Genomic DNA, 18,487 nt, shown 5'->3' on the forward strand with positions numbered 1-18,487 from the left:
TTGCACAGGGGCTGTTTGCCTAGAGGACACGGACGCTCCTCTACAAAATGCCGCTTTATCGCGGTGCCTCGACATACTTAAAATCCCAAAAGCACGTATTGATCTTTTGATTGTTTGCTTTTCTGTCACGCTCTCTCTCTCTCTGACATTCTCTGCTCCTGACGTTTACTTCTTTGAAGAGGAGATATGTTTGCATTCTTTTAATTGTGAGAAAGAACTGTCATCTCTGTCTTGTCATGGAGCACAGTTTAAACTTTAGACTAAAGGGTGTTACTTCATGTCTAGAGGGCGCTAATAATGTTAACAGTGTGGGAGAGTTTATAAGGGCTTAAAATATATAGAAATAACCATACAAATATATGGCTTCTACTTTGTGGATTTTCATCTATTGCGGGAGGTTCTGGAACACAACCCCCGCGATCGAGGAGGGATTAATGTACAAATAAACTTAATAGATTAATAAATAAAAAATATTATAAATAAATACCTGAAATTCTTTCCTGTCATCGAAGAAGGGAGCTTTGGCTGGTGGATACTCGAAGTCACTGCAGAGAAAAATCAGATCGACTCCATTAAACAAAAGAAAGCAGACATATTGATGGCAGGCTCACAGACAGCAGAGTTTGGGGTCATCATCTCAACTTTCTAACCCAAAAGCAAAGAAACATTCAGAGCACAAAACGCTCAATGACTTCATTTTCATTCCTTGCCCAATACACATTTTCAGTGGCTGTGATGACCATTTGTTCTCCTCTCTGATCTGATCTTTGATTTATTTGTTGCTTCTCTCAGTTTTTCTATTTTAATTTATTGGAGTGATTCCTTGGCCCACCTGCTCCTCCACCATACTGGCTTCACTTCCTACTGCTTTACAAAAGGGTGAGCAGGGAAGTCTTAGGGCCGGCTTATACTTCATGCTCAGAATGCGCACACATCATGGCTGCCACGTGTTCCCAGCATTAATATGACGCATCCTCAGAAATTTACATGACACGTGCGCGAGTTGCAGTACCATTAAAACATCGGGGGCACAGTGTGCTGAAGTGGGAGCATGACGTCAGAGTCTCTGTTTACTATCAACATGTGACAGCAAGTCGCTTTGGAGGTCCAACAGGATTCACAGTGTGTGCTTCGATGTTTGATGAATGGTTTGATCTGCTGAAGCAAATCACAAATCAATGAAATTCTGACATACAAATGAATTTGTGGTGCTTTTCTTTTCAAGTTTCTCATATTCCCAATCGTAATGACGCAATACATTCTAAAGGCCATCTTCATTGCCATCTACTTTTTTTTATTTTATTTTATTACAGCCATACAGAAAAAAATTAGGGGCAAAAAAAAGTAAAAAAAGGTCTATTTTGTAATTAAAGTAGTACTAGGGTGTTGTCTAACTAAAAAGATTAGAATATGCAAGTTTTTGAGGCAACTCAGGCCCCTTCTTCAGGCAGAAGCTTGCATATTGTAAAGCTTGTATATTGCAATCTTTGTAATTAAAGTAGAAATTTCAGCTTTAATTTGGACTTTTCCACTTTAACCTTGTAAATTATTTTATCATTAAAGTAGACCGTCATAAATGTCATCTTAAAAGTGACCCAGCTGTTAATTGTTACCTGCTTGTGGGGCTTCCCCTGCACTGACAGGAATGGCAGGCAGCAATTGTCACAAATAACACATTCAATTTATGACACTAAAGTTCTCAGCACATTTAGAATCCTTAGAGTTATACTTGACGATGAAATGTGTTAAAGCATCTATGTCACAGTTAACGACTTATCTGTCAAATTGTTTTAAATAATGAATACTGTTAGTAATTACACAAATGGGATCGCCGCTGCCTCTCATGGCCCTGCTGTTCCCTGCTTACAGTCTGCATGTTTTCCTGCAGGGTTGGTAGCAGTAGCGTCCACAGGAGCACGTGTCACGTCGTGTGAAGTATAAACCTGGCCTTAGACTGCAAGTATTCTGGTAGAACTTTGTGACGATGTGGGTTCTGGTTCCACACACCCATTGCTATACAGGAGCACTTGAACCAAACACTGTCGATCATATCACCGAATGAGCTAGTCAGTGGAGGCAACAAGTAAGCAAGGGGATGGTAAAAAGTGAAACAGTGATTTTATTAAAAGAAACAACCAAACCAAAAACAGTGTTCCATGTAAAGTGCAGTGCTCCAAATTCTTCATTAAATAAATAATCCATAAAAACCAACGTGGAGGTGAAAACAATAGGAAAAACACAATCCTTTAAAACGAGGTTAAAACGTTCATGAAGCAGTCTTTAAAAACAAATGACAAACCCTGTGCCTTCGTTTAAAACTAGCATCTCTCATGCTTCAACCATCAGGGCAACAAGGGAGATGCTCTCTCTCTGCAGCTGACCTTCTACTACTGCTGTGGGTTGCCTCACCGATCCTTTGCTCCGGTCAGCTCCTCCAGACAGCGACTTGGGAATCCCTTAACGGCCAAGGCTCTCACGTTAGGGACACCGTGTCCCAAGTCCCGACTCCTGCTACCGTCTGCAGAGAGTCCTGCACCTTCCCGGTCACTCCCGCCCTTCAAAACAAACTTCTGTGGGGACGACCACAACCACTTCTCCCAGGTGTTGGCCAAACACCCAGGCTGCCTTCAGCTGCCTACGAGCACTCACTTGCTTATTCCTGCACCGATTTGCTCGCCTGCTTCCTGCTCCCAACCTCCGTTTACTTCTTTTCGATCACCCTATTTTTTTCCTTCTCTTAACCGACTCGCGCTTCTTTTTTATAATGCGAGGGGCCATAGCAGCTGTAACATTATCCCGCGGTTTGCCATGGACGAACGCCCCCTCGCTAAGCCGCCGCGAGAGCGGTGATTATTTAAAATAGGCCCTTACTGAGAACGCTGTGGAGCCGCTATACCACAAACTTGTGCAATCCAGGGCTCAGGTGCTTGAAGGGGATGAGAACTAAACCATCTTCTCCCCCTTCTACTGCCACCATCTTCCAATAGCCAGTCACCCCCACACCATCCCTATGTACATGAAGAACTCCTACCACATCAACCAGAATGGCCAATGACAAGTTCACCTCTGTTCACCTCTGACCATCAGTGTGGACTGTCCATAACTTAAGATCAAGTGAGGAAGCTACACACAAGAAAGTTCACTGGCCGCACTGTGAGGATTCTGTTTTTGATTTCTCTGGTGCTTACACCACCATTGAGCCATCCCTGCTCAGAGGTAAACTCAGAGATACGCACATAGATAAGCCTGTGGTGTTCTGGATGATGGACTATCTGCTGCGCAGACCACAGTTTGTGAGACTCAGGGAGTGTGTGAGTGACACTGCACCTTCATTCTATAAACCTTAGACTGTAAATATAACAGTAGGTCATGTCACTTCTGCAATTATGGAGTGCATTTATAGAGGGGATGAGACAAAGGAGAGGAGACAGGACGTCAACCTGGTTTGTCATTCTAATGTGTGTTTTCAGACTGTAGTGTGTGAATAAATATTTATTTATAATTGAAAGAGCTTTTGTAAAAATCTAAATTTCCCCCTGAGGGCAAACAAAGTTCAAAATAATACATATTGGTACGTGGAGAAGTGGCTACCAGAAACTTGTAGATCAGCTTTTCAAAGATCTTCATTCCAGATGTTAACATTTAATCCAAGCTCTCTAAGCTGTCACTTTAAAGTATCAGGATTACTGTAAGGGTGTCGATGGAAGCCACAGACATGCCTGGTTTTCTAGCTGATTTTGACAACCAGGTAAGCACCTTGAATGTGTTAAGTGTCTCCACACTAAAAGAAACCCTGCCTAAGCTCTCGATCTGGAGGTGTGTACCCAACAAACCATCGGCCCAGAGTGCCTCAAAGGATAACAAATGAAGAGAAGTAAAAGCTGACCTTGAATAAGCGCCATCTCTGCTGTGATGAGAGCTGGGAAGTGAGGCAAACGTCTCAGAAGAGGCCGAAGGAATGTACGTGTTGTCACACCGATCTGCAAACAGAACAGAAAAAAATGCAGAGAGTTCAAACATTTCCTGGACTACTTTGAAGGCAGGGCTCTTATAATACTCGAACATAAATGAACAAACACCGTTAAAGACACGTCAGTGAATGGCTCCTGACAGATGTCCATGTCCAGTCCTCCCCGTGCTTTAGTGTTTCTGTTTTTTGACTAGTGCTTTCTGGATACCTTTTGACTCAGAATGAACTTTATCCTTTCTTCTCCATTAGTTATTAAAATAACACTTATTTATTTTGCACTACTTGTCATGCCTATACTAGTGTCACTTCACCCAACTCTGCTCTTCTATAATGCTGTCTTCTGAGCTTGCTGGGATGTCAATTGGCTTACTGTCTTCAAACTCAGCTTCCACATCTGACAGGCTGCACTGGGAAAGTCCAGCTGATGGGGTGGAGGGGGGGGGGAAGGGGGCAACGAATGTTTGAGATACCCACAAATGTCATGATGGCTCAGACATAGAAGCAGAGGGTGATGGTACAAGGAACGCTATGAGAACTGGCTTATGATAAGAGATGTGTCCAGTAGGGCTCAGTACAAAGGACCGCTGCGATATTTTATTTTATCTATATATATATATATATATATATATATATATATATATATATATATATATATATATATATATATATATATATATATATATATATATATATATATATACACACAGTGTATATAATTACTTTGGAATAGGAATATAAGTAACAAGCTAGTTAAGTCTGTAGATGATGATACCATGCTGGATGGACTGGCAGATAATCAAAAATGTGTTGAATCATCTCAGAGGAACTTAGACAGCATCCAGACTTGGGTAGATTATCACACATAGGAAGTAAAAATGTTAAGTTTGAATACAAAATGAATGGTCTGAAAATTGAAAGTCCACCTGATGAGAAGGATTTAAGAGTTGTAGTGGACTCTAAGCTATCAACTGCCAGAGAGTGTTCAGAAGCCATTGAGAAGGCTAACAGGATGTCAGGTCATATAGCGCCTTGATGTGTGGAGTACAAGTCACAGGAGGTTCTGCTCGAGGTTTATAACACACTGGTGAGGCCTCACCTGGAGTCCTGGGTGCAGTTTTCACCTCTAGACTACAAAAAGGACATAGCAGCTCTAGAGACAGTGCCGAGAAGAGTGACAAGGCTGATTCCAGATCTACAGAGGATGAGTCATTAGGAAAGATTAAAAGAACTGAGCCTTAAGAGTAAAGGAGATTAAGAGGAGACATCATTGAAGTGTTTAAAATTGTGAAGGAAATTAGTTCAGTGGATTGTGACACTGACTTTAAATTGAGTTCAATGAAGACACAGGGACACAAGTTGGAAAGTTAAGGGTAATTTTGCACAAACATTAGGATGTTTGTTCTGAAAAGAGAATCACAAACACACGGAATACATGACCAAGTAGGGTGGTAGACTGGAGGACTTTAAGGACCTTTAAAACTCAACTTGATGCGATTTTAGAAGAATTAAGTGGACAGGCTGGTGAGCTTTGTGGGGCTGAACGGCCTTTTCTCATTTTCATTGTTCTAGTTATGTGATAAATATGCTGAATGTGGGTGGTGAAAATATTTCCACATACAGGGCTCAAGAAACTGCTACTTATCAGGTAGATGTGGGGGAAAAAAAAAAGAAAACACTTTTACAGATATCACACACGCACTATCAATGTAAAATGGCTAGGCAAGTGCAATATGATATTTTCGCTTTCATATTCATTTGTTAAGAATGACTACTAAATAAAACACCAAATGTGTACCATTCAATTATCCCTATAATCCCATTATCTGTACACATGAATTCAAAGTGATGGCACCACATAAAAGTCCAAAGGAAAAGCATCTTTCAAATTTACTGAAACTCCCCCAAACCCTCCGCCCTTTCCTGTAGCAACTCAGGCTACGTCCACACTGCTACACTTTCATTAAAAAACTGCATTTTCAAACAAAAATGATCTCCATCCACATTAGTGTTTTCACATTATTTTCAAAGGTATCTCCTACCCCACTAACATGACTGAAACGCATGCATCACCGATGCTCACCTACACCGGGCATGTGTGCATTGATGGACTTACTGTAACTTGGATATTGATAAGTCGGGTACAATATTTGAGTTGTGTGTGTGTGTGCAGCATTCAAACTGTACAAAATTCAATCTGACGCAAACAGGTAAGCGCATTGGAAAGCAACTCCTCTGAGCCCATTATGTTAGAGTAGGATTTTCCTCTGTGAATGGGAATGAGATGTCGTAATAAGCAGGATCCAATCATGGAAGGGCTATGTGATATGAATGAACAAATCAGAGAGTGATTAGCGTAGTCTACTTTTTAGGAATCAGCATTACAACACTGCGAGACACAGGGCTCTGCTCCGAGTGTCTCCAAAAGTCTCAATTTTCAGGAAATAGAAACACTGGAATGAAGAATGAAGCGTGAGATTGACAGGTGGATCGGTGCGGCATCAGCAGTGATGCGGGCTCTGCATCGGTCCGTCGTGGTGAAAAAGGAGCTGAGCCGTAAGGCAAAGCTCTCAGTTTACCAGTCAATCTACGCTCCTACTCTCACCTATGGTCATGAGCTATGGGTAGTGACCGAATGAACGAGATCGTGAATACAAGCAGCTGAAATGAGTTTCCTCCGAGGGGGGGGCTGGGCTTTCCCTTAAAGATGGGGTGAGAAGCTCAGTCATCTGGGCGGGGCTCAGAGTAGAGCCGCTGCTCCTCCGCCTTGAGAGGAGTCAGATGAGGTGGCTCGGGCATCTGATCAGGATGGTGTTATGGGCACGTCCAACCGGGAGGAGGCCCCGGGGAAGACCCAGGACACACTGGAGGGACTGTCTCCCAGCTGGCCTGGGAACGCCTTGGGATTCTCCTGGAAGAGCTGGAAGAAGCGGCCGGGAAGAGGGAAGTCTTGGCCTTTCTGCTTAAGCTGCTATCCCTGCGACCCGACCTCGGATAAGAGGAAGAGGATGGATGGATAGAAACACTGGGGTAGTGTGGACAAAAGGCAACTGTGGATACCAATCTCTGTGTTTCTAAATGAAAATGTAGTGGTGTGGACGTAGCCTTAAATTCTGCAGCTTTGCAGTTCTCTTGTCTGCTAAAGTCACATTATAAGTACAGTGCATCCAGAAAGTATTCACAGCACATCACTTTTTCCACATTTTATGTTACAGCCTTATTCCAAAATGGATTACATTTATTTTTTAACTCAGAATTCTACACACAACACCCCATAATGACAACTTGAAAAAAGTTTACTTGAGTATTCACAGCCTTTGCTCAATATTTTGTCGATGCACCTTTGGCAGCAATTCCAGCCTCAAGTCTTTTTGAATATGATGCCACAAGCTTGCCACACCTATCCTTGGCCAGTTTCGCCCATTCCTCTTTGCAGCACCTCTCAAGCTCAATCAGGTTGGATAGGAAGCCATTTTAAGATCTCTCCAGAGATGTTCAATTGGATTCAAGTCTGGCTCTGCTCTGGCTGGGCCACTCAAGGACATTCACAGAGTTGTCCTGAAGCCACTCCTTTGACATCTTGGCTGTGTCCTTAGGGTCGTTGTCCTGCTGAAAGATGAACCGTCACCCCAGTCTGAGGTCAAGAGCGCTCTGGAGCAGGTTTTCATCCAGGATGTCAATGTACATTGCTGCAGTCATCTTTCCCTTTATCCTGACTAGTCTCCCAGTTCCTGATGCTGCCACCACCAGGCTTCACTGTAGGGATGGTATTGGCCTGGTGATGAGCGGTGCCTGGTTTCCTCCAAACGTGGCACCTGGCATTCACACCATAGAGTTCAATCTTTGTCTCATCAGACCAGAGAATTTTGTTTCTCCTGGTCTGAGAGTCCTTCAGGTGCCTTTTGACAAACTCCAGGCGGGCTGACATGCGCCTTTTACTAAGGAGTGGTTTCCGTCTGGCCAGTCTACCATACAGGTCTGATTGGTGGATTGCTGCAGAAATGGTTGTCCTTCTGAAAGTTTCTCCTCTCTCCACAGAGGACCTCTGGAGCTCTGACAGAGTGACCATTGGGTTCTTGGTCACCTCCCTGACTAAGGCTCTTCTCCCCTGATCGCTCAGTTTAGATGCCAGCCAGCCAGCTCTAGAAAGAGTCCTGGTGGTTTGGAACTTCTTCCATTTACGGATGATGGAGGCCACTGTGCTCAATGGGACCTTCAAAGCAGCAGAAATGTTTCTGTAACCTTCCCCAGATTTGTGCCTCGAGACAATCCTGTCTCGGAGGTCTACGGACAATTCCTTTGACTTCATGCTTGGTTTGTGCTCTGACATGAACTGAATGGACCTTCTATAGACAGGTGTGTGCCTTTCAAATCCTGTCCAATCAACTGAATTGACCACAGGTGGACTCCAATGAAGCTGAAGAAACATCTCAAGGATGATCAGGAGAAACAGGATGCACCTGAGCTCAATTTGGAGCTTCATGGCAAAGGCTGTGAATACTTATGGACATGTGCTTTCTCAATTTTTTTATTTTTAATAAATTTGCAAAAACCTCAAGTAAACTTTTTTCATGTTGTCATTATGGGGTGTTGTGTGTAGAATTCTGAGGAAAAAATGAATTTATCCATTTTGGAATAAGGCTGTAACAGAACAAAATGTGGAAAAAGTAATGCGCTGTGAATACTTTCCGAATGCACTGTATAATGAACTGCATTTTAGTTATTTAGGAAGTATTTTGAGTGTTAATGGCATTCTTGTATAACTGGATAAGAATTTAGGGGTAACTATTGACACTGACCTAAATTTTAAATCATATATTAATCAGATTATTAGGATTGCATTTTTTCATTTAAGGATTTTAGCTAAAGTTAGTACAACTTTACAAGATGCTGAAAAAAAACAGTTTGCACTTTTGTTTTCAGTCGACTAGATTACTGTGATGACAGAAACAGCTAAGAACGACATCAGTCAGTTACAGTTAGACCAGAATGCAGCAGCCAGAATTTTAACTAGGAAAAGAAAATCAGAGCACATTTCACCAGTTTTAGCGTTGCTACATTGGTTACCCCTGTCAGTTAAAATTGATTTTAAAATACTACTAATGGTTTACAAAGCCTTAAATAATCTCGCCATGTCATATACAGTTGTGCTTGAAAGTTTGTGAACCCTTTAGAATTTGCTATATTTCTGCATAAATATGACTTAAAACATCACCAGATTTTTCACTCAAGTCCTAAAGGTAGATAAAGAGAAACCAGTTAAAAAAATGAGACAAAAATATTATACTTGGTCATTTATTTATTAAACAAAATGATCAAATATCACATATTTGCGAGTGGCAAAAGTATGTGAGCCTTTGCTTTCAGTATCTGGTGTGAACCCCCTTAATAAACGTTTCCGGTAACTTTTGTTCATTCCTGCACACCAGCTTGGAGGAGTTTGAGCCCATTCCTGAGTACAGAACAGCTTCAACTCTGGGATGCTGGTGGGTTTCCTCACATGAACTGCTCACTTCGGGTCCTTCCACAACATTTCGATTGGATTAAGGTCAGGACTTGGACTTGGCCATTCCAAAACATTCACTTTACTCTTCTTTAACCATTCTTTGGTAGAACGACTTGTGTGCTTAGGGTCGTTGTCTTGCTGCATGACCCACCTTCTCTTGAAACTCAGTTCATGGACAGATGTCCAGACATTTTCCTTTAGAATTCACTGATATAATTCAGAATTCATTGTTCCATCAGATGCAGCAAAACTCCTGGAGAGGGTAACAATGGTCTTGAATTTCCCCCATTTGTACACAATCTGTCTGACTGTGGATTGGTGGAGTCCAATCTCTTTAGAGATGGTTTTGTAACCTTTGCCAGCCTAATGAGCATCAACAACTCTTTTTGTGAGGTCCTCAGAAATCTCCTTTGTTGGTGTCATGATACACTTCCACAAACGTGTTGTGAAGAGCAGACTTTGATAGATCCTGTTCTTTAAATAACACAGGGTGCCCACTCACACCTGATTGTCATCCCATTGATTGAAAACACCGGACTCGAATTTCACCTTCAAACTAACTGCTAATTCTAGAGGTTCACATACTTTTGCCACTCACAAATAGGTGAATAGGTGTGGCAGAAAAGTAATGAGACTGGCAACACTGCAAGCAATCTGGCAACGCTGCCCTGTTGTCCTTGATAGAGCACGTGTATCAGTACCCTCCCATAGCTCAGTGCGAGTTTCAACTCCTTCCGCTAACTACGTGATTTTTGTGACTGCTATTAGCGAAGTTGTGTTTTTGGTTGTGCGTCACGCAAAATGGAACAGCGGAATTTGGAGCAACGTTGTGCCATTAAACGGCAAGTGTGACATTTGAAAAGTTAAAACAGGCCTATGGGGAACATTCTTTATCCAGAGTTTTTCGCTGGCACAAATCATTTTTGGAAGGCAGAAAACACGTTGAAGATGAACACTGTTCAGGGAGGACTTCAACTTCGAAAATCAATGAAAACATCGAACGTGTGAACACTCCTGTGAGATCAGACCGTCGTTTAACATTAAGAATGTTGAGTGAACAATAAAATTTGAACACATTTACCGTTCATCAAATTTTGACTGAACATTTGCACATGTGAAAGGTCAGTGCCAAAATGGTGCCGAAAAACTGCCCTCTCCATAACAGAATTTTTGACCTCAAAAGGCATTCCTGTGGTTCCCCAGCCCCCTTATTCACCTGAACTCAATCCATGGGACTTTTTCCTAAATTGAAAAATGTCCTCAAAGGACGTCATTTCAGGACTTTAGAAAACATCCAAAAGAGTGTGACGGACATGCTGAAGACCATACCGGTTGAAGACTTCCAGCGCTGCTACCAACAGTGGGAACAACGTCTCCATCGGTGTGTAGCTGCCCAAGGGAACTACTTTGAAGGGGATAACATTGATGTTTGAAAAAAAGAAAAACTTTGGTAAATAAAAAATCAGTCTCATTACTTTTCTGCCACACCTCGTATGTAATATTCGATCATTTTCCTCAATATAAAAATAAATGACCAAGTATAATATTTTTATTGCATTTGTTTAACTGGTTTCTCTTTATTTACTTTTAGGACTTGAGTGAAAATCTGATGATGTTTTAGGTCATATTTATGCAGAAATATAGAAAATTCTAAAGGGTTCACAAACTTTCAAGCACAACTGTATTTTGAAATGTCGATCCCCTTACACATCAAGCTGTAGCCTCTTGTCTTCAAATGAAGGTCTGCTTATAATTCCAAGAGCTATCCTGAAAATAATTGGTGAGGCGGCCTTCTGCTGTTATGCACCTAAAATTTGCCAGGCTAATATAGCAGTGCAATTAAAAAAAAAAAAACTGTTAAGAACTCATTATTTTAAAATGAATTTTTTTTTCATAGCTATATTTTAGTTTATATCCCTATTAGTCTATAAGGTCACAGAATTATCGTTCTCCTCTGGGTTCTGCAATCTCGACTAATCTGTATTTTCCTTTGCTGTCTTTTCCAGTAATTCTGTGGTGGCAATTTGTGCCACAATCACCACTTGATTAAGTACCATCCTGCCCCCTCCCTGCATTTATGGACTGACTGGTGGGTCTCCAAGATGTCCATGTGACCATCATCATCAAATATGTTCATGTGTAGCCCGAAAACCATAAGGACTGATTGAGAACATTGGTGTTAGGTAGAATGCCTAGAGGGGGCTGGGTGGTCTCGTAGCCTTGGAACCCCTGCAGATTTTATTTTCTTCTTCAGCAGTCTGGAGTTTTTTCTTCTGTCCTCCCTGGTCATCAGACCTTACTTTTATTCTATGCTAATTAGTGTTCCTTAATTTTAATTATTTATTTGTCTTTTTTGTCTCTTTCTTCATCATGTAAAGCACTTTGAGATACATTGTTTGCATTAAAATTTGCTATAGTTGTTGCTGAAGGGCCAGTGGGGGATGGCCAGGTGGTCTTTTTTTTCTTGGTACCCCTGCAGATTTTCTTTTTCTCTCCAGCCTAACTGGAGTTATTTTTTTTTATTTTTTTATTTTTTCTGTCCCTCTGGTCACCCGACCCTGCCTTTTTCTTTGTTACATATTGTATATTATTGCCTAATCTTGTTTGTTTATGTTTTATATTAACTTCCTTTTTATTTAATCTTTTAAAGCACTTTGAATGACAATTGCCGCGTAAACTAAACCTATTCGGATAATGTTAGCATTAAATTCACACACTTTTGAATGAAAATATGCTATAAAAATACATGTTGTTGTGGTGTTGGTTGCAGCAAATAACATTTTAAGCCACAATTGCTGTATACATTAACCCTATTAAGTTAATATTAACATTAAATTCAGACAAGAGTTGGTTTCATTTGAAGAGAATGTAAGTTTTCCAGAGCTACACAGATAATACAAGATTCGGTTTTCCCTCCAGAAGCGACATTGTTATTAAATATTCTCAATGCCCTGCTATAGTCCTGTATTTAGAGAATAGAATGGCCTCTGAGTGACAGACAGTCAGATAGAAACGTGAAAGGTACAAACGCCTGTAGGTTTCTTACCATATATTGTATATGTACATCAAAACACCACAAGAGATAAAATTTAGAACTTTAAGAAACATCAGCCAAGACACTTGAGCCTTAAACAAAACATCATAGACAGGACATTTTTCCTTTTGTTTGTAACATCAAAATTTCTTTTATGAACTGTCTGTTTGAATTTCATTAAAACTTTGGAGACAAAGACACTTTGCTGTACACAAGCCACACTAAATCGTTCAAGCCTTTCTAGTAGCTTTGTTTATTTTTAACTACAACTTACTCACCTGTGTTTGACTGGTCGGGTCCCAGTCTGACTCGGACATAACCTCTTGAACTGTAAGTCTGCGGAGTCAGGGGCTCAGGCTGTAAATAAACAACAATACAAATTGTGTTAGAAAAGGAACAATGAAATACAGCAAACTCCATAAACATCACTCAAAGTACCCAAAAGTGTTTTCTGATGCATTAACCAATTTCTCCATCAGCAGACTAAGACTGGAACAAAAAAATTGTGAAAAGAGGACCTCGCCACAGACTACATGATGTGTCAGTTACATGAGCTCAGCAGATATAATGTAGCCATCACTGCACACTGAACGTGGTCTTGTTCTCCTTGCCGAGAAAACATTACATCAATCTGGATGAGAACAGGCCGTTCAGCCTAATAAGCTTGACCATTCAATTCACCTTACTTCTCCAAAAGAATATCAAGTGGAGTTGTGAAGGTCCTCAAATTCCAACTGGCCGGCTCACAACTGGGCACTGACTGTATTCCATGAGTCTATTATTCTTGTGTGAAGAAGAAACTTTTAATATTTGTGAAAAGTCCACCCTTAACAAGTTCCCAACCCTGTCACTATGTTCTTGGTGAGGAATCTACTTTAAAGTAATGACCTCGATCTGCTGTATTAATTTCTTTTCATAATTTTAAACAAGTCAGTAATGTCACCTCTTAACACTAGAATCCTTGAAAGAGACAAATAAATTTGTAATCCCAGGCCACCTTAAATATCTAAAAACCTCCTCCTCATTATCTTTTGTTTTGCAAATGTGTCGATCAGCAAAAGCAGCCTGCTTTCCTAACCAATTTCGAGAATATGAATGAGAATAATATCTCGTTATTTGGTACACATACATATAATATGTGTTCAGTGTCTAAAACAATCTGGGTAAATGTTGGATGACAGGAAATGCAAGGCAAGAAATGCTGAAACATAACTAAAACAGAAACTTTTTCCATGTTACAGTAATGATGTGAAGTGTTTAAGGCTTTAGCCCAAATATCAAATAGACAATTTCACAAAAGGTATATGAAAGCAAGTGTGTTTTTATTCAAGAATATAACCAAAGAGTTAAAAATCCAAGTTTAAATGTCAAATTGACATAAAGTTGACATGTCTTCTTGGATGGTGCGGAGGTAAGAACTGAGGCCTTCTAAACTAAATTTTATAAACTAAAATTAATGGAAGGAATTATTAAGGATAATATTGAGCAACACCTAGCAAGGACAGGAGTTATAAATCAGTCAGCATGGGTTCAGAAGAGGGAGGTCGTGTTTTACTAACATGCTGGAATTCTATGAGTAGGCAAAAAAAGGATACCATTAAAGTGGAGCTCATGATATTATTTACTAGCAAAACAGCCGCGCTTCGCAGCGGAGAAGTCGTGTGTTAAAGAAGTACTGAAAAAGAAAAGGAAACATTTTGAAAATAACGTAACATGATTGTCAATGTAATTGTTTTGTCACTGTTGTGAGTGATGAGTGTTGCTGTCATATATATATACATACATACATATCCATACATATATACATAGACACATATATATATATATACATATATATATATATATATAGACACATATATACATATATATATATATATATATATACATATATATATATATACATATATATACATATATATATATATATACACATATATATACATATATATATATATATATATATATATATATATATATATATATATATATATATACATATATATATACACATATATATATATATATATATATATATACACACTTTGTGATTTTGTACGGGTAAAAACGTCTGCTGAAGTGTCAGATTCTTCTTTAACTCTTCTGCTTTCTGTATCTTGTGCATTGCATTCAGGTCTTTCAGGTTACCCTGATGTTTTGTCTCATAGTGCCGTCTTAGATTAAATTCTGTAATTACAGCCACATTAGCTCCACAAATGAGACACACGGGTTCAGTAAACATATACTCAGCCTCCCATCGGTTTTTAAGGGCTCTATTTTCAGAATCAACTTTTCTCTTCGGCATCGTGTGAGCTAGCTTCGCAATAACTTGCAGCATCATAAGGTAGACTTGATTAACGCGGTAAGTGTTCGACAAGGCAGCTGAAGCGCTGCATTATGGGATCTGTAGTTTATCGTGTTACCAGCGCTTCATATCCCCGGGCCATTAATAACAATAATACAGTATATAAAATGATCTGGCGGGCTTGATATAATTACATGCCGGGCTGGATGTGGCCCACGGGCCTTGAGTTTGACACATATGGATTAAATAGAACTTGAAAAGAAATATTTTTTTCGAATGTGATCACGCAATTCAGATCAAGTTGACGCGCACTACATCGAGCTTGCGTGCTATAGTGGTTTCGCCTGTGTGCCTCAATAAGTTACCCTCCCCTCGCTCTTACATTTTTACCGTTCATCTAATGAATATACCGAGTATGGCTTTACCAAAACAATCATTGATCGTGAATAAAGTATCCATTATTCATAAAGCTTCAATTGGTGATCTGTCTTTCTGCGTAAACTGCATATTTTTTCATACGTCTCAAACCAAGGGGATGCGAGGCTAAAATAAATCGAGAAGCGCGCGTACATACTTCGTGCATCCCCTCTTGGGAATCGAACCTCGGAAGTCAACGCTAGAGGCGAAGCCTCTACTATTACGCCACGGCATGCGGTTTGTCTATTTGAGCGTAGCAGTGGAATTCGGTTTTTGTTGAGCACTCTTTGGAACTGTTGCTTTTTGTCTGCGCACTGCGTCAGTTCACGTGAGCCACTGAATATGGTTTTATATGTCACTCGCTTCCTTCTAATTGTTTCGCTGCCTTCTTAATTATATAATGCATGTTTTCTTCAGCGCTTTTTGTAGCTCTTCCTGGTTTTCTATGTAATGCATGATTACGTGAGAGGCGTGATGATGTCACACGAAACTCCGCCCCCATGGCTTTCGAGCTCAACTCCATTACAGTAAATGGAGAAAAATAGCTTCTAGTTATGACCATTATACGTAGAATTTCAAAATAAAACCTGCGCAACCTTTGTAAGGAAGCTGTAAGGAATGAGCCTGCCAAATTTCAGCCTTCTACCTACACGGGAAGTTGGAGAATTAGTGATGAGTCAGTGAGTCAGTCAGTGAGGGCTTTGCCTCTTATTAGTATAGATCTGGACTTTTAGAAAGCATCTGATAAGGTGCCACATGAGAGGTTGGGCATCAAATTAAAAGAAGTGGAGTTCAGGGTGATGTTTTTAGATGGGTGCAGAATTGGCTCAGACACAGGAAGCAGATGGTGATCGTGAGAGGAACCTCATCAGAACTGGCCGACGTTAAGAGTGGTGACCAGTTGGGGGCAGTGTTGGGGCCGCTGCTATTTTTAATATACATACATATACAGTAATCCCTCCTCGATCGCGGGGGTTGCGTTCCAGAACCCCCTGCGATAGATGAAAATCCGTGAAGTAGAAACCATATGTTTGTATAGTTATTTCTATATATTTTAAGCCCTAATAAACTCTCCCACACTGTTAACATTATTAGAGCCCTCTAGACATGAAATAACACCCTTTAGTCAAAAGTTTAAACTGTGCTCCATGACAAGACAGAGATGACAGTTCTTTCTCACAATTAAAAGAATGCAAACATATCTTCTCTTCAGGAGCAGAGAATTTTAGAGAGAGAGAGAGAGAGAGCGCTCGCAAAGAAAAGCAAACAATCAAAAAATCAATACGTGTGCTTTTAAGTTAGAGGAGCGTCAATATCTTCTAAGCAAACAGCTTTTGTGCAAACAGCACCTCTGCTCACACCCCCTCCGTCAGGCGCAGAGAATGTCAGAGAGGGTGAGAGCGAGGCAGAGACAAGCAAACAATCAAGCACCGCACGGCAAACATATCTTATAGCACTGAGGAGTTTTAGTTAATATGTAATACATGCTCTGATTGGGTAGCTTCTAAGCCATCCGCCAATAGCGTCCCTTGTATGAAATCAACTGGGCAAACAAACTGAGGAAGCATGTAACCTAAATTAAAAGACCCATTGTCCACAGAAATCCGCGAACCAGCAAAAAATTTGTGATATAAAATTAGATATGCTTACATTTAAAATCCGCAATAGAGTGAAGCTGCAAAAGTCGAAGCGCGATATAGAGAGGGATTACTGTATATATATAAAAATGATTTAGATGGGAATACAAATAACAAGCTGGTTAAGTTTGCTGATGACACCAAGATAGGTGGATTAGCAGATAATTTGGAATCCGTTATATCATCACAGAAGGACTTGGATAGCAGACAGGCTTGGGCAGATTTGTGGCAGTGAAATTTAATGTCAGTAAATGTAAAGAATTACACGTAGGAAGTAAAAATGTTAGGTTGAATACACAATGGGGGGTAAGGATTTAGAAGTCGTAGTGGACTCTAATCTATTGACTGCCTGACAGTGTCCAGAAGCCATTAAAAGGGTAACAGAATGGCAGGTTATATAGCGCCTTGACATGTGCAGTACAAGTCACAGGAGGTTCTGCTCAACCTTTATAACACACTGGTGAGGCCTCATCTTGAGTCCTGGGTGCAGTTTTGGTCTCCAGGCTACAAAAAGGACATAGTAGCACAAGAAAAGGTCCAGAGAAGAGTGACTAGGATGATTAGAGGACTACAGGGGTTGAGTTATGTTAAAGATTAAAAGAGCTGAGCCATTATAGTTTAAGCAAAAGAAGATTAAGAGGGGACATGATTGAATTGTTTAAAATTATAAAGGGAATTATTTCAGTGGATCAAGACAGTTATTTTAAAATGAGTTCTTCAAGAACACACGGACACAGATGGAAACTTGTTAAGAGTAAATTTTGCACAAACATTAGGATGTTTTTCTTTACACAAAGAATGATAGACACTTGGAATATGCGACCAAGCAGTGTGGTGGACAGTAAGATGTTAGGGACTTTCAAAACTCGACTTGATGTTTTTTTTGGGAGATATAAGTGGATAGGACTGGCAAGCTTTGTTGGGCTGAATGGCCTGTTCTTGTCTAGAGTGTTCAAATGTTCAAAAGGTTATTTTGTACAACAAAGACGCTGATAAAGAGGTGGGAAGGAATTTAAGACGGTCTGGCATTACGACTTTTTTCGTAGGCTTCAGGGACTCTAGTGTTAATCTCCTTTTGCTTAAGCTAATATGTTTCAACTCTTTTGAGAAGGGTTATGGCTGCAGAGCTCCAGCGTCCGACCACTCTGTGACTGTGATGGCATTCAGGTGCCTGAATGCTGGAAGTGTGAAGAGTTTTGACACTGGGCCCATATTAGAAATGTGTCCTTCAGTGGGTCTGCAAGGCTGAAGCATTGGTATGTGGGCATCCATAACTGGTTGGAGGATGGATTGGTCACTTTGGCTTTCCAACCCAAATAAAATAAATCATAGTTCCCACCTGGTGGGTACATCATTCTTGCTTCATTCAATTCCAGGGACCTAAATAATGCATATGTCTAGACAGTACTGTCAATTAAAATATTACTACAATTTAAGACTTTCTAAACCAAAAAAAATACATGTAGAAATTTATAGTGCCATTAAAAAGTTTTCACATTTTCTTATTACACACTACTGAATCCCAGTGGATCCATTTTGACTCGATTAAACACGAATCAACAGAAGAAAGACCCTTTCTGTCAACATAAAGACAGATTTCTGCAAAGCAGTCAAATTGAATGAT

General features: G+C 40.2%; 1 protein-coding gene across 1 annotated transcript in view; it reads right to left on the minus strand.

Annotated features, from left to right (window-relative positions):
- The window catches only part of LOC120539710, a 52,484-nt gene that overhangs the window by 16,497 nt on the left and 17,500 nt on the right, over nucleotides 1-18,487 (minus strand). Inside the window, exons 7-9 of the mRNA XM_039770092.1 lie at nucleotides 12,786-12,864; nucleotides 3,887-3,980; nucleotides 488-545 (exon numbers count right to left, since the gene is read on the minus strand). Coding sequence (XP_039626026.1) covers nucleotides 488-545; nucleotides 3,887-3,980; nucleotides 12,786-12,864 — 231 coding nt within the window. The remainder of the gene's footprint in view (nucleotides 1-487; nucleotides 546-3,886; nucleotides 3,981-12,785; nucleotides 12,865-18,487) is intronic.

The sequence above is a fragment of the Polypterus senegalus genome, chromosome 11 (assembly GCF_016835505.1).
Source record: "Polypterus senegalus isolate Bchr_013 chromosome 11, ASM1683550v1, whole genome shotgun sequence".
Classification (NCBI taxonomy): Eukaryota; Metazoa; Chordata; class Cladistia; order Polypteriformes; family Polypteridae; genus Polypterus; species Polypterus senegalus.